General features: G+C 42.4%; 1 protein-coding gene across 1 annotated transcript; it reads right to left on the bottom strand.

Annotated features, from left to right (window-relative positions):
- Positions 1-397: 397 nt before the first annotated feature.
- On the bottom strand, positions 398-27,467 carry myo1f (myosin IF). The gene is made up of 28 exons (XM_015970931.3): positions 27,312-27,467; positions 20,958-21,086; positions 17,185-17,274; positions 17,001-17,095; positions 16,816-16,903; positions 16,616-16,705; positions 14,359-14,490; positions 14,094-14,228; positions 13,496-13,628; positions 12,949-13,145; positions 12,775-12,855; positions 12,572-12,658; positions 12,403-12,489; positions 12,067-12,234; positions 11,806-11,891; positions 11,019-11,100; positions 10,838-10,944; positions 10,663-10,761; positions 10,439-10,583; positions 10,254-10,368; positions 9,988-10,157; positions 9,757-9,902; positions 9,310-9,456; positions 9,082-9,230; positions 8,886-8,948; positions 7,362-7,569; positions 1,711-1,871; positions 398-899 (listed from the first exon to the last, which is right to left on the bottom strand). Exons 1-28 carry the CDS (start codon positions 27,312-27,314, stop codon positions 823-825), a joined length of 3,270 nt encoding a protein of 1,089 aa, XP_015826417.3. The 5' UTR covers positions 27,315-27,467; the 3' UTR covers positions 398-822.

Genomic DNA, 27,467 nt, shown 5'->3' with positions numbered 1-27,467 from the left:
GTGTCTCCATTAAAATAATTACCCTGACTTTCTTGCTTTCAAAAAGGCAAAGAGATTTGTTCTCAGCAAGTCTTTATTTGTGTTATATTCATGTACAAAATCATAAACCGACTGACTTTAAAGAAATTACTTTACAAAACGCAACATGTGCAAATGAAATAGACATTTCTGATTTGAAATCTATTTAAATGTTCTGATGAGGCAGAAAATGTGTAAAAGTATGAAAATATATTTCTTTTTTATTAGTTTATGTGACCACATTTATGAAAACACTAAATAATGCAGAATTAAAAGATAAACCAACCCTGATCACATAGATTTCCTTCAAAAGCTTTGATTTTCTTTATCAGAAGCGAGTTTGTTGCAGTGCTGAATTTGTGTGTTTAATCAAGCTTCTAATGAAACTTGATTTAAATCAAGAACACGGACCTGAGGTGGATGCTGCTCCTGAAAAACGCAGGACTGCAGACACCAGGGAGAGGTGCAGATTTATCAGTTTGTTTTTCTGTTGCGGCTGAACTCGAGTCTTTATCAGAAATAACTCAAAGGAAGAAGATGTCTGCCAGCAGCTGAAGGTCATTCAGAGAGGAACTCTGATCAGCAGAGATGAAACCTGAGCAGCTCCTTCTAGTCGCACTTTAACAAACACAGTGACGCCTCCTGCGATTTTTTTTTCTTTATACCACACGCTGATGACAGATTAGTCCAAGCTCAAATGTCTGCAAGGTTCTCCCCTAAACAAGATACCTTCCAATGACCAAACAGAGCATGTTGCAGGAAAGAAACACTGTGAGGCACAGAGATGTCCATGACAAGTCTCTTTCAGATCTTTTCCACATAGTTACCAGGGAAGAGACCTTCCCTTCCTCGGATCCTGCCCGTCCACCAGCCTGATGGATCTGCAGAAATGGGGGACAAAAAAAAAAAAAAGAAACAGCCTGAATTTTAATGACGTCTCTTTACGGTTCTACAACCCCCCAAGGTGCTTCACAACGCCATCAGTCATTCACAAAGTCACACACACATTCACACACTGGTGATGATGAGCTAAGATGCAGCCACGGCTGCCCTGGGGCGCACCGACAGAGGCGAGGCCTGCTGAACACTGCTGCCCCTCTGACCACCACCAACAGGCAGGGCAGGTTAAAGAGTAACTAAACCCCAAAATAACTTTTTTTTTTTTTGCTAATTAACTGTATAATTGGGTCTTTACAAATGCAATCTTTCTGTTTCTGTGCATTTTTTGACATGTTGGTGTAAACTTGATTAAATCTAGAATCTAGGTCTAAAAATGCCTTGGTGCTGCCCCCTGTGGCAGAACAGCAGCGACTGTGTTTTAAACTTGTGATTGACTGGGGCTGGAACAATTTGACATCATCTGTACCGTCTCCTCCCACTCCCCCTCCCTCCCTCCCCGGATGGAAATTCCCCACACTTGGCCATGCCACTCTGTGCCTCCTGGCAACGCCCACTTTCATAGCATTTTTCAAATCTTGACTAGGGGTGGAGTTACATTTTCGGATGGTGTGTAGTTCCTCTTTAAGTGTCTTGCCCAAGGACACAACAGCAGCATTCTCTTTACAGAGCCGGGTTCGAACCTGCAACCTTCTGATTACTGGACAACCGGTTCTACCTCCTGAGCTGCTACTGTCCCCATCAATCCAAAATAAGTTGCATTTTGCTCCTTTTTATAACTTTTATTCCTCATACCTTCTTTAACGAGGTCAAACACATCATCAGCCTCAAAGCTGATCTCATCGGTGTCCTGTCCAATGTACTGATATAAGGCTCGGCAGCGGGGGCCCTGAGGTCGCGGCTGAGGTTTAGGAGCAGGGGGAGGTCGATGGCTGATGCTCCTCCTCCTCTGTTTCCTGTAACAAAGAAAAACTTTGATTTGATGTTTCGGATTACTTCATCGAACACTAAACAACTAGAGCCAGTTCTTGGATGCAGGATAATAATTAAACATTCTATTTATGAGGCAAAGAAGAGTCGGATTTCTAGTGACATATTATTAAACCTGTGTATCTGTGTCTGTGGATGAGCATGAATCCCCTGCTGTAGGAGACACTAAATACAAAAAAGGTGCAAATTATTGGATAAAATCATGTTAAATCAGTTAACATGAAACTTTTGCAAGAGGTCAAGTCTTACAGCAAAGTCCTCACAATAAAAATGAAAGAGGAACATAGTTACTGTTCACTTCCGTTTCTGGTCGGTAACAAGATGGCGCCTGTGCTTGGCTTAGCCGCAGTCACCGGCCAATTTTCAAACTTTTCTCCACTAACCTCCTCTTTTCCACCTTGCTCCTGTCTGCGATCCTCTTCAGTAGTGTCTCTGCTACCATCTCCAATGATCGCCAGACTCTTCGGTCCATCCGTTCGTTCACGATCGCCCAAGATGCACCGAGGAGTTACCTCCCTGTTTGCGCCTCGTGATTTTTATCTTGAGAGGCGCTATAGAAATGATATTTTCTTCTTTCTTCTTCTGAGTGGCGCACTGGCCCGGAGCCAACCGATGATTCCAACCAGGGCGCCTCCAGCGATGTTTATCCGGTCCCGGGAAAACGTAGGAGGAAAAGAGATAAACGAGCAGGAATCCAGGTGAGGATAAGACTTCTCTTAAAGCGTGGTTTATCTAGTAAACATCGGCGTGATCTTTCAGCTTCTTTTCCTTTGTTTGGCTAATTGAGCACCACTTCCGCATTCCTGCCAAGCCGCGTTGTGGCGCGGTTTCTCTGTCCAAGTTTTTTAAGGTCGGTTTATCCTCATTCCTCAGTGGTTTCTCCTCCTGTTCCCTCCATAAGTGGTTTTTATAAACACCGTGGATCTAACCCTGCTAATTTACGTCCACTAACTCTAGCTGTTTCTGTAGTTTCTGATTCTTCCACCTCACTCAGCATGGCTCTATTAAACACCCACTCTGTTAACAATAAGTCCTTCCTGCTCAATGATTTAATTCTCTCTAAAAACCTGGATTTTCTGTTTCTGACTGAAGTTTGGCAGCAAACATCTGATTATTCTGGTCTGATTGAACTCTGCCCGAGTGGTTATTCTTTTCTTAGCCAGCCCCGGGGTTCTGGTCATGGTGGAGGCCTAGCTGTTGTTTTCAGAGACCATCTTCCATGTAGCTCCACAACCTCTGGTCACTTTGCTTCCTTTGAACTGCAGCTGATTAAAGTCGGGCGTAAGGACCCGTTCTACTGTGCTGTGGTTTATCGTCCACCTGGTCCAAACAGTTCTTTCCTTCAGGAGTTTAGTGACTTTATCCTCCACTGTGAAGCTGTCCAGACTGGTGATTTTTGGTGACTTTAACATCCACGTTGATGATCCCTCTGATCACTTTGCCATGAAATTCTCCAGCCTTATGGACTCCTTCAACGTTACCCAGCATGTTTCTGGCCCCACACACACACTAGTGGGCACACTCTAGACCTTGTTTTTACCCTGAGTCTAAATGCTGACAGTGTTTGTCCTGAGGACGTTTATATTTCAGATCACCACTGCATTTTCTTTAACTTGTCAGTTTCTGCATCCCCACCTCCTGCTCGCCGTATGGTTAGTTCTCGTTTTCTTAATGAGAGCACAGTTAGCAATTTTTCTGCTGCTTTTGATCCACCCCGTTCTTCTGATAACGACCCAGATTCCTTAACTTCTCAGTTCGACGAGCACTGCCTCTCCATTCTGGACAACATCTGTCCTGTCAGAACCAGATCAGTTCCTGCAGTGAACCCTACTCCCTGGTTTAATGACAGCCTTCGCAGCCTGAAGTGCCAATGCAGAAATATTGAGCATTTGTGGAAGAAAACCCATCTCCACGTCCATCTGCTGCACCTAAAGGATCTTCTGACATCCTTTAACTCTGCAGTCAGAGACGCTAGGGTTTCCTACTTTTCCAACCTGGTGTCCCAGAGCAAAGGGAACCCCAAGGTGCTGTTTAACACCATCAGCAGCATCGTCTCTCCTGCTACTCCTACAGCCTCCATCCACTCTGCTGCAGACTGTGAGAACTTTCTGTCTTTCTTTGTGGACAAAGTCAATAAGGTTAGATCTAGCATCTCTCCTTCAGCCTTATCGCTGCCTCTCCTGACTCCAACCAGGCCCATAATCCTAGATAGCTTCGCTCCTGTTTCTTTGCCTGAGTTAACCAAACTAGTTAACTCTATGAAGACCTCTGCATGCCCCCTCGACATCTTACCCTCATCTTTGTTTAAAAGTGCTACAGAAACAAGCCTTAATAATTAAAGATTCAAGATTTTTTATTGTCATTGCACGTGTACAACAAAATTGATTTTGCGCTCATTAAAGAAAGCTCATGTAAGGAGGTAGTAAAATATAAGTAAAATAAAATAACAAGTCTAAAATAGAAGTCTCTCTCTCTCTCTCACACACACACACACACACACACACACACACACACACACACACACACACACACACACACACACACACACACATCTTTTGCACACACAGCTAGTTTAAGGTGCAAATCTTTTTAAAAGTATAAAGTGAAACGTGAAGTAATACTAATAAAAATGTAAACAGTCATTTGTTGAGGTATCAGGGATAGCTAGCTAAATGTAAAGGTGCTGTAGTGCACTAACTGTCCAGTAGAGTCACTGTTAGTGTGACCTCCTGGCAACAACATTCAGTTCAGTGATGGGATCTTGCATAAAAGCTGTTCAACAGCCTGGTGGTGCATGGTTTTATTGCCCTGTATCGTTTACCACATGAAAGAAATGTGAAGAGATGGTTAGCAGGGTGGGTTGAGCCCTTTAGGATGTTTGTGGTTTTCCGAAGGCAGCGAGTGGTGAACATGTCATCCAGGGCAGGCAAGTGTGTGTTTGTTATATTTTCTGCAGGGCCTACATGTCAGCTGCAGAGCTGCGGCTGTACCACACCAGGATGCTGTTGGTCAGGAGACTCTCTATGGAGCATTGATAAAACCACAAAAACTGCTGAGAGCTCTCAGGAAGTATAGCTGCTGTTGTTCCTTCATTATCAGACATTTGGTGTTGTGTGTCCATGTGAGGTCCTCTGATATGTTTGTGCTCAGGAACTTGAACTGTAACATCCTCTCCACCTGCACTCCATTCATTGTGAGTGACTGGTGCTCCACCTTTTTCCTTCTTGGGTCAATGATGAGTTCTTTGGTTTTGTTGGTGCTCAGGGTCAGGTTGTACACAAGTCTACCAGCCGCTTCACTTCTTCCCTGTACACCGACTCATTTCCCTGGCTGATTATACCCATAACAGTTGCTTCATCAGCAAACTAAATGATAGCATTGGTATTGTCGGCGGGCTTACAGTCATGTGTGTCCAGGGAGAACAGGAAGGGACTCAAGACACAGCCTTGTGGGGCTCCTGTGCTGAGGGACAGAGAGGAGGAATGGTGATGGCCTAACTTATCACACTGTGGTCGGTTTGTTAGAAAGTCTTACAGAGGCAGATGCTGTGCTCGAGGCCAAGGTCAGACATCTTGTGGAATAGTATGCTGGGGAAAATGTTATTGAATGCATCTGTTGATCTGTTGGTTCTGTTGGGGCTTGATGTGTTGCAGCACTAGTCTCTCCATGCACTTCATATTGAGAGGTGTTGAAGCTACAGGCTTGTAGTCATTGTAGCTTGTTATTGCAGACTTTTTTGGTATCTGTACTATTGTGGAGGTTTTTAGACAGGCAGGGACAGAGCACTGGGACAGTGTCATGTTGAAGATGTCTATGAGGACCTCAGCCAGTTCCGCTGCACAGTCACATAGGGCCCTTGCCGCAATGCCATCTGGACCAGCTACCTTCCTTGTGTTAACACTTCTGAGTGCACACTGTACCTCAGCGGTCTGCAGGATGAGCAGCTTGCTGTTGTCTGTTGGTGCTGGAGATGGCATCATGGTTCCAGCAGTCGTTGCCTCATGGCAGCCAAAGAAGTTGTTGAGCTCTTCAGCCAGTCTTGCATTGTTGATGGATGGTGAGTTGGTGCTAGTATGATTTGTGATGTGCGTATCCCTTGCTATGCACGTCGTGGGTCTGATTTGTCAAAGTGGCTCTCAATCCTTCTCCTGTAAGCCACCTTGGCTTCTCTGATGCCCCTCTTCAGCTCTGACCTGCAGCGCTGTATTGTTGAACATCGCCAGACCTGAAAGCTTTGTCAAGGACCTTCAGCAGGAACCGGACATCTTTGGTAATCAATGGCTTGCTGTTGGGGAAGGTGTGGATTTTCTTTGTTGTTGTAACAGTATCTGTGCAATGCTTTATGTAAGAGAGAACCGTGGAAGTGTAGGTCGATGTTTCCACCTTTGAAAATGGACCAGTTGGTACTATCAAAGCAGTCCTGTAACTGTTCTGATGGAGAACTGTTATGCTGGAGTTAAGATGTGGGAAATGTGGTTGGACTGGCCTAAGTGGGGGAGGGCTGTTGCGTTAAAACCCTGCTGTAAACACGATCAAGTCCATTTTCACCTCTTGTGGGGAACTGCACATGCTGATATAATTTGGGAGGTACAGTTTTGAGATTTGCCTTGTCAAAATCACCAGCAACTACAAACTCTCCATCTGGATGGGCACTCTGTTGTTAGTTGATAGCAGTTAGCAAGTAGCCCGGAGCTATAGCTGCGTTAGCTTGTGTGTATAATTTCAGAATGAGGCAACTCTAAGCTGACACAGTCATATTATGAGATATTTGCACTGATCTGACTTATTATGAGCTGTTTAAGAGGCACGTGACAAAAAAGCAACCCTGTAGAAGCATCTTCCTTGAGACTTTTTATGAACCAGAAGTAGCTACAGAATCAAAATACTTTATCTGAACCAAAAAAAGGATGAAAACTTGTGTCGAAGAATTTGCTCTTGAAGAAATCAGTTTTACTGACACCCCTCTGTCCTATTTTGGTTTCTTTTATCAGAGTGCACCTGTTTTCTTACTATATTTCCCTTCCTATTCATTCTGTTGTCTAGTTTTTCCTCTGTTCTCTTTTTTACTACACAAATCTGTACCCCCAGTACTGCCTATTTGTTTTGTAGCTACTATAAACATCTTTGTTTATACAATAATCATCCTAGTTATTGTTAGAAGCCTTTTATGTAATGTGTGCTAAAAAGGGAGATTTTGTTCTGCTGCACACAAACACTAACAGGTGTCCAAGAGATACTAAATGACCCATGTGTGAAGGGCGTCACCCTGTGCAACAGCCACAGGTTTGCTTTCAAAAACCAACAATTCAACATATTTTTTCACTTCATGTTAGCTTAACCTTGACAAGCCCCAACGACTATAAAACCTGTATGCACTGATTTCAGTGAGTCAATAGCCCCACCCTCTCTGTCATCACACCTGTCCAGTTTTCCTCCTAGAAGCTGGTCTCTCTTACCCTGACATGCCTTGGTCAGGAACGTTGAGGAAGTCCATGTTGCTCTGGTTATGCTGGTTGTGGGCTGGCACTCGGGAAGTCCTCTGGGAGCCTAGTTTGGGCAGAGCTGCTTTGGGCGGTTGTTGTTGCTTGTGCGGAGCAGAATATGTGATTTCAGACTGTTGCTGATGAGGGGCTCTGGAAAACTTGGCTGCTCCATTCTGGTGTGCTGAGAGGAGACACGAGAGAAGAGTTAAGAACAAACTCCAGATAACTTTAGATAAAAAGATAAAAATCCTCATGTGAATTACCAAAACTTCCACCTAATACCAGGGGCGGATTTAGGACTGAAGAAGATCCGGGGCTTAACACACACACACATGTGCGCACACACACGTGACACGCACTAGTCAGCATCATATATGTTTTGTACCACATAATTTTTAATCTGAAGCTACAGATTAAGCATTTTCAGGGCAGAATATTGTTCCTGTTAGTGTTTAGTGTGAGATGATAGTAAATATTCCCTTTCTTTCTCCAACAACGTTACCTGATAAGTTAACTTTAGGCAAACCAGCAGCACAACAAATATTTTCAAATAAGACTCACAAACCTGAGTCAACACCAGTCTCATCAAAGCTGGGGTTCTGTCGTTGTACTTTTTGTCTAAAAAACGTCCTTATGTCCATCTTCACATGCGTTTCAGGCAGAGACTGTAGAAGAAGCCAGCTGCTGAAGGGCTTCTTCTACAGTGGTGGAGGCTCAGGCAGGCTGTATACCAACTACTGCCAGCTGCTCCCTCTCTGTTGGACTTTGGTACTGCATGTTACTTCCGCAATTTAGATCCGGGGCTTTTCATGAAACATCCGGGGCTTCAGCCCAAGTAGCCGGGCCTAACGCCGCCCCTGTCTAATACGCTGCAGCACCCGCTCAATAACAACTGTGGCAGGAGGTGTCATAATGACCTCAACAACCTTTCTTTACCTGTAACAAATAGTTCTAGTAATAGTTTTCATTTTATTTTAAAGGTCAGCTTTACTCATATTTTTAATACATTAGCAGTGGGGGTGAATGTCATGTAAGCTCTGCTGCACTTGTTTGGGTACGTTGAAGTCAGTCGGAGGGGAAAGAAGCTTCAGACAGCAGGATTCTGAGTCTTATTTCCTGATTTTTGGACATCTGTCAGGCTTTTCAAATCCGAGAGTTTCACCACCGATTTTCTATCAGAAGCTAATGCAGGAGATAGGTGTAGGAGACTATTTTCATGTTCAGTCTGTATGGAAAACTCAGAGTTGTTGATCATTTTCAAAACGGATAAAGAAATAAGTGGTTTCTCAGTGAACCTGGTCTTTAACTTCTACAGTCCAAGCAAAACCATCTTCATTTCCTCAACCCTGATCTCTGAAAACCACTGGTTTAATTAAAGATGCAGCAGTCATTTAAACAAAGCTCACTCTCAGCTACTAGCACGTACAACTTTAGCTCTTTGTATCAGTAAAACTGACATAAAAATGAAAATAAAGTCCAGCTTTTTGAGTGTCCAACCTCTGCTGGCTACATGGTTTCTCCTTCCACTTCGGGACTCCAGAGCAGACTTCTTTGTTGGTTCTGAAGAGATAAAAGTCCATTTGCATCGTTTGAAACTCCACCTTTCACTAGCCATTTCAGCAAAGATTACAACCGCATTTGCACATATTAGCCTTCCTTATTTTTTATTGAGTCACTGTTGTGTTTAACCTACTTGAGGACTTGGGTAAACCATCTCCTATCGTGACCATGAGAGTCTTCCCCCCAGGTTTGAGATAGGCCTGGTCCCCATGACCCCTCTGGAACGCCACCACTCTGGTGGTGCCCCCGCCCCAGCCCTCTTTCTTCACTCTGAACTCCAGTCTGAGAGAAAATAAAGGCGTGTCAGTGGTGGTCAGTGTTTCTGATTCCTCGTGTGAGTCAAGACTTTGTGTTGCTCTACCTGTCAGAGAAGGAGACTGACAGTTTTCTCTTGATCACCTCCTCATAGCGTTTTGAGAGCAAGCTGAGGAACTCCGTCTTAAAGGTGGACTCCAGCAGACTGTCGTACTGGGCCTCGTGCACGATGAAGAAATCGTCCTGTCTTGTGCTGAAAATAAGAAGGCCATTTTAAGGAAGTCGTCTACAAACTTCAGGAAATCCTACAAGACAATAAAAAATAAACGAGTGGCTTTCGTGGAGAAAATGGAGCTGTAGTTCAAAACAGTTTAGCTCAGGGCTTCTAGAGCTCAACGTGGGCTCGATTTGAAGAGTCTCTCAGTCTAGTGGCGTAAATGTTTCTCACACTGTGGTTAAAGACAAAGTAGCCCACCGGTTCTATAAATAATCCCAATCTCAACAATTTATTCTGACACAACAAGCCCACATCCTGTCTGAACTAGACACGTACCTGAGAGAGACGCTGTTGATGTGTCCAAACTCCAGCTTTCGTTTCAGCACCTCTTTGATCTGCCCTTTCTCAGGTCCTTTCTTCACCTTTTCTCGACCAATCAGGTAGATGCCTTTAGGGGTCAGGATCAAGTCTCTCTTGATAGACTGTGTGAGGGGAGAGAAAGGGGGATGTGAGAGGAGGAAGAGTTAGTAACCTTCTCCTTGTCAGAAAGCACAACGACCTCCTGACCTTAAACCTGCGGTCAAACTTGTTGACTGAGTCAGCAAAGTCAACACGCTCCATTTTGGCCAGGAACTGTCTCAGTTCAGGTCTCTGCTCTAGACCAAGGTAGTCTCCGACAAAGTTCCTGTTGATGCTGTTCCTCCTTCGCTCTTTGGAGTTGTACAGGATGTCTGAGGCTGAGCGTCATAACCAGGAACAAATATTCCAGGTGATTAGGATCCAAAATGTGGTTTATGGTTTAAAAAACAACAACAAAGAATCTTCTTGCTCACCTTCTTCTCTCATCTGCTCATACTTCTTCCTGGCGTTGAATCTTCTCCAGGCTTTCTGAACAATTCTGGCAAAAGTGTCAAACTTCCTCTCCCTCATTTCCTCCAGCAGGAACAGCTAGTGGGACAAAAAGTTAAGTGTTTTCTACAAACATAAGGTCAAATACAACATCTGAGATCTTCTGTACCGATTCTGGATTCTTGACAAAAACTTTGGTGCGTCCCATCTGGTACTGATCATTATCCATGTTGACAGATCGGAGGAGGTGAAGGACCCCTTGCTGCTCCGGGCCCCTCCAGCACGGCCACGTTTCCTGTGTCAGAATGGCATATCTGTGGCGAAGAAATGACAAAATTTCATCGACGATGATTGAAACAAAAAGACGATTCTAAAGCCTCAATCCCAACCCACCTCATCAGGAACTTATTGAAGGGCCTGCGGTATGCAAATCCAGCCCTTCGTACTCGAATGTTTTCCCGCAGCCCGAGGTATTCAACCTGATGTCTCACCCTACCACCACAGAGAAGGATGTTATTAATGAAGACCAACATCCTTCTGTATGTGTGTATGGGTGTGACGTACAGACCTGCTCTCCTCCCAGTCCTTTGGCCGCTTTGTCTCGTTGGGTTTGATGCAGCGGATGTAGTGAGGAGTGCACTTCATCAGCGTGTTGACCAGCTCGTTAGCTTGTTTCTGTTGGAAAATCAGTGAGATTTTACATCACAAAACTCTTGTTTTCCTTCTGCCTCGTGGTCGTTTACTTTTACCTTGATCTTTGAACCCGCTGTTGTAGGCCGCCCCTTCTTGTCAGAGTTGAGGTTTTCAGGGAACAAGCTACGGATGAAGTCACTGAAAAGACAAATTTATCTGTAACGTGCTTTCACAAATAAATAAATAAATAAATAAAAAACAAAAAAAAAACCATCTCATTCTCTGTGGGTGGTCTCATCCTTCCAAGCTCGGGTCCTCTACCAGAGGCCTGGGAACTCGAGGCTTCTGTGCAGTATCTCAGCTGTTCCTAGAACTGCACTTTCCTGGACTGAAATGTTTTCCAGTAATCTGCTTTAGCCACTCTTCCAGTTTGGGGGTTATTGGCCCAAGTTCTGTGATGACCACCGTCACCACTGGTGTCTTTGCTCTCCAGGCTTTCTCAAGTTCTTCTTTCTAGCCCTGGTACTTATCTAGTTTCCAGTGTTCCTTTTTCCTGGTATTGCCACATCAACCACAACGACTATCCTCTGTTCTTTGCCCACCACCACAATGTCCGGCTGGTTCACCATCACCATTTTGTTGGTCTGGATCTGGAAGTCCCACAGGAGCTTGGTTCTCTTGTTCTCAACCACCTTAGGGGGTGTTACCCACTTTGACCTTGGGGCTTCCAGTCCATACCTTGTACAGATGTTTCTGTACACGATGCCAGCCACTTGGTTGTGGAGCTCCATGTGTGTATATATATATATATATATATATATATATATATATATATGTGTGTGTGTGTGTGTGTGTGTGTGTGTGTGTGTATTCATGTGTATAATAATTATAACAAAGACTTACAATTCACTGCTTTGCATTAGCTCAATAAGGTCGGGGAAGAGCACGTCTCGATTTCGCTCACAGAAGCCGTTGATATCATACGACACCTGAGAAAATATAAAATTTCACTAAATAAATTGAACCAACAACACAAAGGTTCCTGTATTTTTTATTTTTTTATATCAGACGAAATTCTGCAAGGCTCAAAATCTTCTCCTCGTAGCTTAAGGTGAAAACAACTGAGCTCCTGCAGCAGTTTTGATTATGAATTTGACTTTGTACCTTCCCGGCATAGTGATGTACGACAAAACCGGAGTTCCAGCTGTTGAAATGCTCATGCGTTCCTACGGCCGCCTGCAGCTTCTGCAGCAGAGTGCCATCTGCACCCTCTCCTTTGGCGTGCATGGTGGCACATACATCATCCAGCACACTCATGATGCCAGGAGGGTTCTGTCAACAGATGCCTTTTAAAATACGTTTTCTGGAAATGTCATCTGTGATTATTTATCAAAGTTTTTAAATTAGAAAAATAGGAATCCATTATACAAAAAGTTGTTTTGTTGAAAAAAAAAAATATTTTCTGCTTTTATTTATCAGCTAATGCAGTTATGAGCTTACCAGTTTATTTTCAATAAGGTCACACACAACCTTGTTGTTGAAGTACTCGATGGGCGTCCACTTAATGCCTTCCTGAACATACTCTTCCTAATTAAAACAGAAGAAATGAAAGCATTCCTCTGGCTGATTGAACAGAAAAAAGAGGAGAAAGGCTTTTCCTAAGTGATACCTGCTCAGCTTTCAAAGTGAGTTCAATAAAGATCTGCTGCAGCTTTTCATTGACAAAGTTTATACAAAACTGCTCGAACCCGTTTTTCTGCAGAAGAAAATACAACACAATCTATGTCAGATCATGACTGTTGTCTAGTTCCATAAAACAATCATTTGCTGCACATAAAAGGTTGTGCATCTATAAAGTGTGAGTGCACTGACCTGGAAAATCTCAAAGCCATAAATGTCAAGCACGCCAATGCTGAATTCCTCATAGGGCTTTTGGATGGCTTTGTTAATGGCCTGCAGCAGATAGAAAAAGGGGAATAAAATCTAAAAACAAGCCAGTTTTGTGCAATAATTCATTTTATGTAGTTTGTTGTGTGAAATCTTTACCTCTACTAGGTAGTCAAAGACACGTGCATAAAGAGCTTTGGCTAAGGCATCGCGCGTGTAGGTGGCCTGCTCCTGGTTCAGGGTTACGTTGATGGACTCCGACTTCCCTCCCCACTTTGAATCCATCTTTCTGCTGGTCAACTTGTCTTGCAGGCGGTTCGGGTCGATGCCCAGTAGATAAGCAGGGAAGGCAAGCACTAGTGCAAACAAAAGCAAATGACATGCAAATAATTAGATTGGAAACTTAGCTGTAATAAAGATACATGTAACGGACTTGGAGAAACAGCTTAAAGAAAACCTCCCACTGTCTACACACAGTCTTTTATCAGGGTAAAATGACACTGCTGATTGTTTTCTCCAGTTATGTACACATATGATGGGACTCCCTCAGCAGCATGAAACAAAAAGGAAAGAAAAGCAACTCATCAGCATTTTATCAATTACTCGAGTTTGCAGAGGGACTCGTTTTGTGAGCTGTAATTACCACGCATCCCCAAAGGGAACAGGTGTGTGTGCATGGAGGAGTCTAGGTGTGTGTTTCACTCACAGTCTGTGCTTTCCACTTGCCCGTAGTTGCCAGCCTCTATGAAGCTGATGTTCCCCAGGTGGAGGATACCCGCGATGATCTGCAGCACCTGAGCCTGGATGTCACCTGGGATCCCGATCACCTGCATGGCCTCCTGGAAACAGGATGTTAAGCAGACAGTGAGGATAGCAGATGGTTATAAATCGAAATGACTTTAGTTTGTTTTCTTGCTCTTGATGCCACAAGGCAAATTTGTGACATTTTGTGTATTTTTGACCCTTAAAGCAAAACTTTTGTTACATTTTTTTTATCAATTCAAGCCAGACTGATGCATCATTTTGCTAATTTTATTGTTGTTTTTTGTGTTTTATCTCATTTTTATTATTTAGTTGTGTCATTATTTTGTTGTTTTAAGCTTTCTCACAATATTGTTGTTTGTACTTTGTTTTACGTGCTCGTCGAGCACCTTGAGCCTCCTTGCCTGGTGGCGGGAAGGCGCTTTATAAATAAATAATTGAATTAAATAAGATTATTTATTTAATATGCGAGTGAAAACTTGATCAGAAAGACAATTCCCCTTCTACAGTTTAGCTTTTCTAAAAATGTCCACTTTAAATACCATGGTTTCCTGGAAGTCTTTGCTGTCATTGGTCCCATCCACCTTGTAGGTCCCAGACTGGTTGAGGTAGTAGTAGTAGTCAGGAGTTATGATTCCCAGACCCTCTTTCTGCTGAGCGTTGGCGCCCTCTATCAACTGAAAGACCACAGTGCAGGTAGAGAGGAGGTCACAGCGTTTAACTTTAGTTCCGTGTGAGTTCACTTTGTTTATGTTGCGTGTTGCAGCAACCAGCATTGTTCCAGGACTGTGCTGATTGTCCTCTGACCTGATAGTAAATGTGGAAGTTCCTCTCATTCTCATACTGGTTCACCACCCTCGACTTCTCCAGCAGGAAGTTTGAAATTTTGCCACCGTCTGGCTCGCCACCTCTGCTGAACTGAATTTCAAAATATTTCCCCTGGTAGATGCAAATCAAAGTTAACACCTTAGCTGTGGGAATCAGATTTGTTACCAGATAAACCAGAAGAACATATTCAAGAGAGCACAGAAAGAAGGGGGTGTTCATCCCACCGTGACATGCTCATTCTACCCAAGCCCCCATAATGCGGTTCAAAAATTGAGGCCAACCCTGAAATATCAAAAGTTGCTGTTCCACCCTCATCCGCTGGGGGCTGGTGTCAGACGCGAGCAAATCCTCATTGACTCCCATGTTAAAAATACCAATTTCACAGCAGAAATAAACATGTTTACAGCCTGGTATCAGAACATGTTTTTGGTTTAAATGATCTAGTTTACACTCATAACAACTCTGAGGGGGGTGAATTTTTTTCTCACTCTTCTGTTTAAGTGTACTAAAAGCCTAAAATTCTGTATAATTAATGAGCATCAGACCCAAGTGACCACAGGGCTAGCTCTGTGGAAAGGCCTCAGTAGAGCCTCGGTCTGGCTTGGAAGCTGTTCTGGGATTTTGAGTCTCTGTGTTTGTGTATTCTTTTTTGGATATTATTTGTGCAATTGTTGGACAAAATGACTTGCTGTGGCATTAATTGCACTAATAGAGCGTCCAAGGAGTCTCCACTTCATTTTTTTCGGTAAGTAAAATTATATTTATGCATTTTAGGTCACTGCCGAGCTGAGCTTAGATTTTAACATGTACTGTTTAACCATGAAATTTCGATGTAATAGGGTAAAACCCAGTGCATTTAACATAATGCTGCACTTTAGAAAATGGGTTGAAATATAACATGTTGGTGGAGCTGGGTTCCGACTATCAGCTTGTGGAGCTCTCGGGAGACCTGATGTTTTCCACCCGTTTCTCCCCTCCCCACAGCTCAGCGCATCTCTGTCTGATCGCGGCTTCTGTCTGTTGCACGGGCTGTCAGCTTGTGGAGCTCTCGGAGACCTCTGTGTTCCACCCGGTTCTCCCCAGCGGTCAGCCCGGCGTATCTCTGTCTCAGAAGCTCTGGTGTTGTGCACAGTTAACTCTGGTTGTAGCTAGGTTGCTACCTCCGTTAGCTTAGCTCCCACCTCTGCGTTAGCTTTGGGTTAGCTTCAGGTTAGCTTGTAGCTAGTTCAATCGGGTGTCGTCAGTTGATCCCAGCCTTACAGCCTCTTCCCTTTTGTGGCATTGTCTGGGCTTAACGGAACCTGTGACACGGTCAAAATGGCGGTGGTGGCCACCTCCCATTTAGCCTCAAAAACGTGTTATTGGAGCCTATGGAAATGAATTGTCCAGTATATGTGTCGATGATTCTACCTCATCAGGCCTTGATAGTAGGGATGCACCGATCGGTAAAAGTTAACCAATACCAGGAACCAATACCAGTGCAGTTGCCTGAAAGTGGCTTCACTGTAACTTGTCATTTCTGTTCACCTAATATTTTAGTTTTGTGATAATTTCTATGAATATATTTTATTTCTTGTCTACCTCCCAGTCTTTTCCTGTTGAAAGCAGAGATGAAAATAAAACCTGTATTCCAATTCATTGCATTTTTTTGTGTGGTAGAAGTATCGGTATTGGTACTCGGTATCGGTGAGTACTCAGATCGAAGTATCAGTATCGTATCGGTTTGAAAAAAAGTGGTATTGATGCATCCCTACTTGATAGGTCAAATGAATCTAGATTAATATTAATCGTTTAGCTTTGCTGTACATTGGCCATTTAGCTGACAGGTGAACATGCAGACTAATTTAATGCGTGTGTGTTCGTGAAACTGCAACGACCCACAAGAGTTACTGGAAAATTTATAACCTGATGTGAGGTTTTCTCAGCTTCACATGTGTAAGCTGAGGTTTTAAGGTGTGAAATTAATGCACCAGGATCCCACAAATGTCTCGTGTTCAGTCGTGCAACCGTAAGTCAGCAGGATATCTATAAATGCCTCACCAGACCAGAGCAGTTCATTAGCAGCAAAAGCTGCTGAAGTGAAGACAGAAAAAGAAAAAAGAAGGAACCAGACGGTTTAGATTCATGGTGAAATATATGAACTTCTGTTAAGAAATGCGTGCACAAGATCCTGCAGCTTTAGCACAGCCTGTGTTTTGTCAGGCTGCATCGGCGCTTGCACAATCAGCTCACTTACAAAACGACTTGAGTTGTTGTTGCGGACAGTCTTGGCGTTACCAAATGCCTCCAGCAGGGGATTTGACTGGAGGATGATGTCTTTAACGTGCTGGAGCAAACACAACAGACACAGTGACAGAGTGAGACAGAAACGGCTACACAGCACTGCTGCTGGATGTTATTTCTGAGTCGTGTGAACAGATCAGCTGCTGTTTCTACCTGCACTTTTGATCCGCCTCCAGACACTTTGGAAATGTAACCCATGATATATTTGGCAGCCACAGTTTTCCCTGCACCGCTCTCACCGCTGCACCACACGGGGATAAACACAAAACATTCAGGGTTCATGTAAAAATAGGAAATGAAAACAAAAAAAGGATGAGAAATTAAACGGCTTTAATCACCTAATAATAACACACTGATTCTCTGCATCGATCATCATGTTCCTGTACATGTTATCGGTCAGGGCATAGATGTGTGGTGGGTTCTCATACTGGGCCTGCAGAAGTAAACAAAGCATTTATAGTTAAAGGAGCAGACAGATGCAGGAGCAGCTGCACGTTTGCAGGTCATGAGAATTCTACTCACGGCTCCTTGGTAGAGTTCGATCTCCCTGTCGGTGAAATAAGGCATTTGTTTGAACGGGTTCACTGATATCAAGACAGGACCGATGTAAGTCTGGGGAGGAGGGTCAAGGATAGCTGCAAAGACCAAGTGGTGCACGCTGGTTGGGTTTAGATGGAACACTAAATAATTGTTTCAGGGTACATTAAAACTCCTGTCTCTCCTCCGATGAAACAACAGGGATCCTAAAACAAGCTGCAGAAAGTTACTGCAGACAGTCAGCTGCTGATTTAGAAATTGATACGAATTATGAAAGATGATTTACTGGATAAATCACAAATGATATTCTAAAGTACAAAAACACAATACATTTGCTCAGTTAGACAGAGAGAAGGGATAGGTGAGGACACCTTTTCAGCTAAAAAACGTCCCAAAACTTTAAATTCTGACAGAGATGGGAAGTCGAGTACATAAATAATTCATCACACAACTTCATCTGACATGATTCAGAAGGGCAGACGTTTTGTGATTCTCGCGCAGAAGCCTTTACAGCATAAATATTCTAACCACTAGGCTGACTCTATGATATGAATCAGCAGCTCAGAGGCCAGCCTAATCTGTCTCGGACGATTCTGCACTTTATTACTGTAACAAATCTCAGATCAATATCAGAACACAGCAAAACGAAACACGCACAACTCTTCCTGACCAATGAAGTTATGTTAATAAAATGACACAAACCGTTTTTTGCAGTTTCACGACTTTCCTAATGTTTTTAAAGGAGACAAGTTAGGACTTTTTTTCTTTAGTCATTAGTTCTGTGGTCAGTACAAAACATGTTCATGAAGTTCTTTGCATTGAATATCTTTCATATTAAGTGATCTCAGCAGTTTATTATTATTATTATTTTTACATTTTCAGTTCCTTTTACAATGAGCGGTTACAGGGCTCTACCACTTTAAGAAAACAAGCTGGAGCTAGCCAAGCCCACCCATCCCCCACCCAGGCTGCTATAGGCTTAGAAGCTCCGATAACTGGATGGAGCTCAGAGTAGAGCAGCTGCTCTAGCAGCAGCTCTCTTGCATGTGAGAGATGGTTCTATTCTACTCCCCCCATTTGTGATGTCACAAACTGGGACTTTTTGAAACAGCTGATGCTTAAACATCCTCCATAGATGAAGCTATTTAAACAAATTTTCACAAATTGTGAAATGTGTTTTTTTACAACCTGTCCTTTCTGGCAGTTGGAGCAGACAGAATGGTTGACCTTGATGCCATAACATGCCAGAGCAGTTTTACTCTACAGCAAGAGGGATGTGGGATATTCCTACTGTTGTGCAGTAGCCTTTGTTTGTGCGTTCATGTGCATGTGTATGCGTTTATATCTTATAGAATGTTGGTGCGTGTGTGTGTATGTGCATGCGTGTGTGTGCATGTGTGTGTCTGTGTTTATATCGTATAATATGTTGTTGTGTGTATTTGAGTGGTTACCTGCGTGTGCAGGTCTGAGCTGTGTTTGTGTGAATCACTTTGTGTTTGTGGGTGTCTGTGTGTGGATTTGTCTCCAAGAGTTTTGTTTTTTATTTGTTTTTTAAATGTTGTGTATGTGGTGAGGGAGGGGCTGCCCCACCACAGCCCAGGTCCCACCAGCACCAGAGTCCGGGGCCCACGCTTACCCCAGCAGTAGATCGCGGACACCATTCGGCCAGCTCAGAAGACAGACTGCAGCCCAGGGAGGATGGGGAGCCAGCCAGAGAACATCAGGGCACCAGCCCCCAGCCAAAGTGAACCCATTTGGAGCCGCAGAGACTATTGAGCTCCTGAAGTTGACGTCACTTCTCCCGGCATGCAGTTGAAATCGAAACGGCGCCATCTTGGCAGGCAGAAGCCCCCAGCTGGGCTATTTGTTATTGTCAGAAAATTCAAACGGGAAATATGGTAGATTCCTGTTGTGCCCCAGGATGCAGAACAGACGCGGATGGCATAAGGGATGAGCCTTCTACAGGATTCCCCAAGATCCGGAACGCCGCAAACGTTGGCTCATTGCAGTAAAACGTGCTAGTGACCGGGCTAAAATGAAGCAGTGGGATGCCGAGAGTAAAGGTTTTCGCTTATGCAGCGACCACTTCATATCGTTTCCTCAACTGTATATGGTATTTATTTTAAATGCTTTTATTACGATTCTTAGTGGGCTTCCTAAACTTGGGCCCAGCCACTTGGGCCAGCTCCTCCAGGGAAATCCCAAGGCGTTCCCTGGCCAGGTCCGCTCCGACAGCTTCTGGCATTTTTAAAAAGTATCCCAGGGGCACGGTAAGGGTTGGAGATGTTTAGTCTATTTAATTACTGACTATATAAAACGATTTATTCTGTTTTAAAGTGTGAAGTAAACTCAGACGGAGTAAAATCTAAGCCGATCCAATTCATTTTGTTTACCTTTGTTGCCTGTCAACATGGCGTCTACTCTCTGAGAGTCACGTGACGTCCAGAGCTCTATAATCCCCAGCCCAGCACACTGTTGTCCCGTCCGATACAGGCCAGTCCAGACTGAGACAGCGCCAAGCCCCAATGCCCATTGAGAGACAGCCAAGCATGGGTCAACCAAGCCAACCCAACCCTGCACCCCGGCAGAGTGAGCACCAGCCCCCCAACTGCACCCCCAACCCATAAGGATAGTTAGGACACCCTTGGCTGCAAAATATGGGGACCAAGCAGTGGAGGGCTTTCCCCATTCCAGGAATAGCCCCCAAGGCAACAGCAATCCAAGATGCCGACAGGCACCTACCCATCTTGCTGCAGCACAGCTCAGGACCTCCAGACCAGACCCCAACCTGTGGCCACCCAGCCCCATCCACCCATCCCTGCAACGGCCCCAAAGCCTCACAGGCAGCTTCAGATCCCCAGCTCTGCCAGACCAACCGAGGGTAGAAGGCAGAAGCAGCAGGGCTGAAACCTCCACCATCACCACTCACCAGATGGACCAATGTTTGTGTGTAATGTAGGTTGGTGTGTGGTAATGTATATGTCTAATATCCCTCTACAGCTGCAGGTAGAGAGATGAGTGTCTCCTCCCACACAGCCACGCTGCCAGCCTGTAGGTGGGGGAACGTCAGACCTCCATCCACCTCCATCATTAGATGATCTCACTGTTTCCTGAAAACGTCATAATGAGACACAAGCTCAAACATCCTTCCTAATAACCTTTAAAAAACACCAAACTCACTTTTGAAATCCCTAATGAGGAGACTTGTCAGCTAATGCTAATAAAATCTTTTATATTTGAGAAAAAGATTTTAATGAAATAATTAAAAAAACAGTTTTTCTATTCAAGCTTCTTCAACTTGACTTTTTGTCCTTTTAACTTTCTTGGACCCCAGTGTTGATGTGACAAACACACTGTAGTAATAAAAAAAACACCCTGGTCTGACATCTGATGATGATAATTTAACCACATCCTGCAAAACCAATAAACAGATATTGGAACTCAAGGTTCACAGTTTGCTTATGTTAGCAGTAAAATTCTCAAAATGAAACATTGAAATGATGCCCGAGTCGAGTTTGAATCGGCTGCTCAAGTGTGCAGAAACCTTTTGAACCTTTTTCTTTTTAGGACGGAAGTGAGCGTCTGACTCATGTGGGTCAGTGAAAGGAGGAAGGGCGAGTTTCTTGTTTTATGCCCAGATTTGTCTGTTGGATCCTTCTGAGGAATGTTTGGTCAGTATGTGTGAGTTTGGAGGTGGCGGTGATGAAATGAATGGATGAGCAGATGAACAGATGAGTCACGTGCGGCTTGTAGGATACAAAAATGTAGTCGTCCAAGTATCTCTTCTTGAGGTTTTCCACGATGGCGTCCTCGGTGATCTTTGACAGCAGGACCATGTCGTCCACGCCGCTTTGCTTGACATTTTGACTCTGCCAGTGGTACTTAGCCTAATGCACACAGAAGGATGCACACAAAACTCAACATAAGGTCAAGGTTTTACGCATCAAATACATGTTTTGAATAATATGGACCAACAAAATAAATATGTCCTATCTCATGAAGCAGCTTTGTCACCAGGAGGGATGATTTAAAACTGTTTTGGCACAGCTAAAGTCCAAGAATGTCTCTGGATAAACGTATGATCGTCTTGTTAAGTCATTGATTCACATGTGTAATAAAAGGTTTGAGTCAGGTAAGTAGACTGTGTTGAACTTGAGTGAAAAAGAAGCCAAATGACATGAAAAACTTTCACTAAAGTAAAAAAACAACAACGATTAATTAAAACATTTTAAAATAGGGGTATCGAACTTTGAGTGTTGGAGCTTATTCAACTAGAACACGCTGTATCGCGATCCTCCTGTTTTAAAAGATTTTTATTAGTGGAAGTTAAATGTCATGAATGAAATAAAACATCCCTGGGTCTGAGATGTGTCAAATATCAGCAGCTAGAGCAGAACGTTTATGTTTATGTTTATGTTTATTCATTTAGCAGACGCTTTTATTCAAAGCAACTTACAATTAGAACGTCGGTCATGCGGCATCATTAGAGATGTTTCTGACAGCATAACCCTCTGTGGTTGCCATTACCATGAAGCTGGGACTGGTTGCTAGGTAACCAGTTCCAGATGTTTTGAGCTAATTTTTTAAACTCGGACAGAAGTCATGTGAGGTTTTTTTGTAGTGCACTACAGCTGATTCAGTAGAACTTTATGCTGAATGCTGAATAAAATGTCCTTTTTCATTTGGGGGCAACATGGACCGTAATGTAACTTGCCTCATATTTGTTAAATTCAGTTTATGCTTAGATTAAACAAAGAGACTAACGTGTAAAATGACTGTTGAAGTCTCGTTAGAGAAAGCTGAGCTAAAGCAGTGTTTTCCTTACCGATGCTTGCCCCTTTGATGTGTGACGCCTGGCAAGGTTTGTCACCGGGACAGTGTAGTTTGTGGTGTCTGTTGTAGTGCTGCCTGGTACGCCTCTAACAGCTATTGTTTGAATAATTATTGTTTTCCTGTTTTTCTTTCTTCTTCTTCTGCTTCCGCACACTTTTTGAACGTCTTCTTCTCCTTCAAATTTTGAGCTATTTCAACAATTTTATATCAAAACGTTCAGCTCGTTAAGCTCTTTCCGGCTATTACTTTTGGCATCGATATCTTTAAAAATTTTCAAGTTATTAAGCTTTTTCTGCGAAAAATTTCCCATTGAAATGAATGGGATTCGTCAATTTTCAGCAAATTCCTATCACTTTTTTGATTTAAAAAACTGTATTGGGTTCTTTTTAACTTAGAGACTTCATTCAAAGTTTAACAAACTCACAAGACTTTCCTGTTTAACATATTAAAGAGGCTTTTTGATATCTTTTACGGTTTTTCTAAAATCGCAGGTAGAAGTTGAGGTACGACTTGAAATTTTCAGAAAAATTCACAAAAGTTATAATGGGTAAAGATATGAGCAGTGACCCTCCCTTGCTCCATTTCTGGCGTTGTACCGAGAGAACCGTAGGTTCGATTGAAATGAGTCACACGCTGTCTTACAGCTAACGGATATACCTTCATTTTGAGCTATAATTCATGACTGTACTCCAAACATTGTGGTCGTACGGTTCATTTGTTTGAGAAAATTAAAACAAAAAAAAAGTCTCTCACTACTCTAAACTGAAAATTCCGCACTCTAACTTTTGAACTTCACATCTTCTGTGAACAACTCTTTACTACCCCCAGACCGTTTGGACTACCAAAACAAATTATAACTCAAAAAGTAGGAACTTTTGTCAGCTTTTTAGAATGGGTTTCATTTTATCTGTAAGTGTTACCGTTCTTTCGCTACAAGCCTCAGAGAGAGGAGAGACCCAGATTTTCCCTCATTGAAACCCATGTTAAAGGAACAGAGATTTTCTCCTCTGATCGGCTTCAGACAGCTAAAAGTTTCTCGTCATAGCTTCTAGACAATCCATGGAAGGTGCCTTCTGCTGCTCACGCTTTTTGAATTTTTCAAATCGGTGCAGTACTTTTCAAATGGTGATGAGAAGTTTGACAGGTCCAATTTCACTTCTGAAGGACAGATTTAAAGGCTTCTCTCATTAACAGGAGTACAGCTGCAGGCCTCCAACAGCCAGGGGAAAAGGCGGGAAAACAGTGCTGCTCTCTGATTGGTTCAGAGTGTTCAACCATTTTCTGTCCAATCAGGATCCAGCATCCACACATATGACACATCAAATCGACCAGTTTGGTCTCAGGAATCTTGTATTCAATTTTAACTGCGTTATCTGTTACCATGGCAACACAAGGAACTACATACCATATCACTTTAACCAAGTCTCATAGGAATGATTATTAAAAAGCTGAATATTGACCCAATAACAGACTCCTGTTTTTGATCTTTTTGAACTATCTGTACTTCAAACTAGAAACAAGTTCAATTTGATTGACGGTCAGAAGGTGGGAAAGTGCCTCGCTCCCACCCAGCCCCCTGATTGGTTGAGAGAGGTAAATCATCTTCTGGCTAAATGGAATTACACACCCACACATGTGAGACATCAAATCGATCGGCTAGGCCTAAGGAATCCATCCATCCATCCATCCATCCAACCAACCAACCAACCAACCAGCGCTATACACTTAAAACTAGCAGCATAGCTGACATTTTAACACTAGTCAGAAGGCAGGAACCGCCCCCTCCTCCTTCACTGCTCTCTCATTGCCTGAGAGTTTTCAATCGTCTTCTGCCTAAAAGGAAATGTGCACCCACACATATGGTACATCAATTTAACCTGCTTGGTCCCAGGCATCTTGTATTAACTTGATATTGTCTTCTGCGTTACCATGGCAACGTGCTTAGCAACAACATTTAAAAACATTTTAGACACAACTGTATCAACATACTTTAATATAGAAATGTTATTTCATGTGACATTGTACATTGCTTTATTCATGCAGACTCCTGTCTTCTGTTACCATGGCAACACAAGGAACTACAAATCACTTTAACCAAGTCTCATAGGAATGAATATAAAAAAGCAGAATATTGAGCCATTAACAGACTCCTGTTTTTGATCTTTTTGAACTGTTTGTACTTAAAACTAGAAATAAGTTCAATTTGATTGACCGTCAGAAGGTGGGAAAGTGCCCCACTCCCTCCCAGCTCCCTGATTGGTTGAGAGAGGTCAATCATCTTCTGGCTAAATGGAATTACACACCCATGCATGTGAGACATCAAACCGATCGGCTTGGCCTAAGGAATCCATCTACATATAAATCCATACGTGCTTCTATCCATCCATCCATCCATCCATCCATCCATCCATCCATCCACCCATCCAACAATCCATCCATTATTTCATTCATCCAACCATTCATCCATCCCATATCAAGTCTGAACATATGTTAATCTATCAGTTTCAGATTTCAGCAAATATTTCTAAATTCACAGTCCAGCCAATTGTAAGAATGTACCCGTTAAACTATTCTCTTTCAAATGCCAGCTGTTTAACATTTCAAATTTCGAGTTTTTAATTAATGTTCAAAGATTAAAGTTTTCTGCTGTTTAGCATTTTTCCTCCATTCTTTACCTATATTCTGAGCTTTATTACACTTGTTGGTGATTTTTGCTTCTAAATCTTTAAATACATTCAGCTCATTTTGACAGTTTAGCTTAGTTTCAGCTTCACCTCAGCTATTCAGCAGCTTCAGCAATCCGTTTCTGAATTTGGCTTATGCTACTCATTTCACAGTTAACTAAATATAAAAATTAAACTGTTAAACTAGTCCTACTCAAACAACAAGCGTTTAGACATTTTTGGTGTCCAGATTTTTAAATAAGGTTCAGATTTCAGTTTTCTGCTGTTTAGGATTGTTTTCTCCGTTCTTCACTTTTTGTGCTTTATTTACATTTTGGTGCCTTTTGCTTCTAAATCTTTCAAAAACATTCAGCTCATTTTAACAGTTTTGCTTAATTTCAGCTTCAGCAATTAGTTTCTGAATTCAGCATATGATGCTAATTTCACAGTTCAGCTAAATGTAAAAATTAAACTGTTAAACTAGTCCTACTGAAATAACAGGTGTTTAGACATTTTAGCTGTCCAATTTTTTTAAACAGTGTTCACAGATTTGAGTTTTCTGCTGTTTAGGATTAGTTTTCTTGATTCTTCACTTACTTTTTGTGCTTTTTTTTGCTTCTTGGTGCTTTTTGCTTTCACATCTTTCACTACATTCAGCTCATTTGACAGTTTAGCTTAGTTTCAGCTTACTTCAGCTATTCAACAACTTCAGCAATCAGTTACCAAATTTAGCATCAACTGCTAATTTCACAGTTCAGCTAAATGTAAAGATTAAACTGTTAAACTTGGCAAACTGAAATAACAGGTGTTTAGACATTAAAGCTCTCCAGATTTTTATACAATGTTCACAGATTTAAGTTTTTTTGCTATTTAGCATTATTTTTCTCTATTCTTCACTTACTTTTTGCGCTTTATTTGCTTGTTGGTGCTTTTTGCTTCTACATCTTTCAAGACATTCAGCTCATTTTGACAGTTTTGCTTAATGTCAGCTTCAGTTCAGCTGTTCGGCAGCTTCAGCTTACAGTTCCAGCTATCCAGCATTCAAACAGCATTTGTGCAATAAATGCAATTTTTCTAGTTACCAGAACAAACACCTCCAAGTTAAAAGAAAATCTAAAATAGATGATGCACAACTTTTAAATGATCTAATCATGTAGTTTTCAAATGAATGAAATATTTGGAAAAAAGTCAGTAAAACACATTTTTAGTATTAGGTTGTGCTTAAATCTTACTTATATTGTTATCACTGGATTAATTAATTAATCTTAAATTGGATTATTAGCGTGGTAGTTTATGATACAGACCCTCTGCGTCCTGAAGGAACACATCGTTCCAGTCTGGATCCTGGACTTTGAAAAAAACTTTGCTGGTGCGTTCAGAAATTTGTGTTTCAATTTTATGATTTCAAATACTTTAAAGTCAAGTGTTCAAAGCACTTTCAGAGTTGTTTGTTTGCCTGTTTGTTAGTTTATTTGTTTGTTGTTTGAGTTGAGGGATTTTTGGTTTGAGAAAACAGGAAGCAGCTCTTTAAGTTTTGCTGGTGTTCTCAGCTGATATTTGCATCTGAATCTGTTGACATTTATTCATTTTCATGCCATGTTTACTAGATTTGCTAGTTTAGGCTTCTCTGAACAGTAAACAAAACAAATGTGACTTTTATGAGGGAAATAATTGCATAACTGTTTTCTTTTTTTTTTTTAACACTTTCAGGAACCTGAGGAAATAGCTGTACATTTTATTAAACACTAATAGCTGAAGCCATGAGAATCACACACAAAAGAATCCCACGATGTGGTTTTGGCTGCAGAAACGATGACAGAAATACAAAATCAGACTCTTGATCCAACCAAGTCACTACTGTGACTCTTATTCTGAAAGGACCAAACAGGTGAAAACATCAGTGCTGACTTTAGCCCTGTCCCCCTGAACCAACGGCCTGTTCAAGTGTTTTTATTTATGTATTTATAATTTTAGGTTTGCAAGTCACTATGTTACCAAATAAGACTGTGTTTTTGTGTGTGAGTGGGGCTGTTTTCAGTGTGAGGAGGAAGTGTTGTGACAGAAAAGGCCTCTCCTGTAGTCCACTTCCTCCTCTCACACCTTCTGTGAAACCCTCTCAACTTTGTGCATGAAACAGGCTCTCTTCCTGTTGTAGCTCACATTGCTAGCCCTCCAGTATCAACTCATCATCTCTTAAAGTCTGTTTTTGTCTTAATTTTGTGTTTTAGGTTTATTTTAGAACATTTAGCATCCGTTGCTTTCCTTAATGCTCTTTCAACAGAGGTTTTCTACCCATTTTCTCATAAACGAATGCAAACATCTGAAGTTTGACCCTAAAACCAAAGTCCAGAACAAATCAGACCCTGGATTTTGCATGTGAATGACAAGACTAGTCCTGAAAAGAGGACACTCTTTCTGCTGCTGCTCAGGAGAAGCTAAAGAGAGCAGGTTTTAACCTAACACACAAATAAGGTTAAATGGAAATGGAGTTCTGGGTTTTAGAGCTCAGATCATCTGAATCTAACTTTAGACATCAGAACGCAGATGGCAGATTAAAACCCTGGAGTTCACACAAGTCAAAAGCGGTTCACAGGATATGAAAGTGGGGTACCATACCATGGTTCCTGAGAGCCTCTCCTCCTTGGGCGTCCACCGTTCACAGAGTGTGTGGTCTTGTGGGTGATGTTTAAGTCCACAGTTGGACCCCTTCAGACTGCAGCCATCACTCGGGGGCCCAACGGTCAAAACCAGCAGCAGCAGCAGCAAGCACAC

This window comes from Nothobranchius furzeri, chromosome 8 (genome assembly GCF_043380555.1).
Source record: "Nothobranchius furzeri strain GRZ-AD chromosome 8, NfurGRZ-RIMD1, whole genome shotgun sequence".
Lineage (NCBI taxonomy): Eukaryota > Metazoa > Chordata > Actinopteri > Cyprinodontiformes > Nothobranchiidae > Nothobranchius > Nothobranchius furzeri.
This window is presented reverse-complemented; position numbering and strand designations above follow the sequence as displayed.

Excerpts from the sequence above, each read along its gene's own strand:
- myo1f (XM_015970931.3), bottom strand. Across the intron at positions 12,490-12,571 it reads TCACTTTGAAAGCTGAGCAG|GAAGAGTATGTTCAGGAAGG; the intron begins GTATCACTTAGG and ends TGTTTTAATTAG. Across the intron at positions 1,872-7,361 it reads CCTGACCAAGGCATGTCAGG|GAAACAGAGGAGGAGGAGCA; the intron begins GTAAGAGAGACC and ends TCTTTGTTACAG.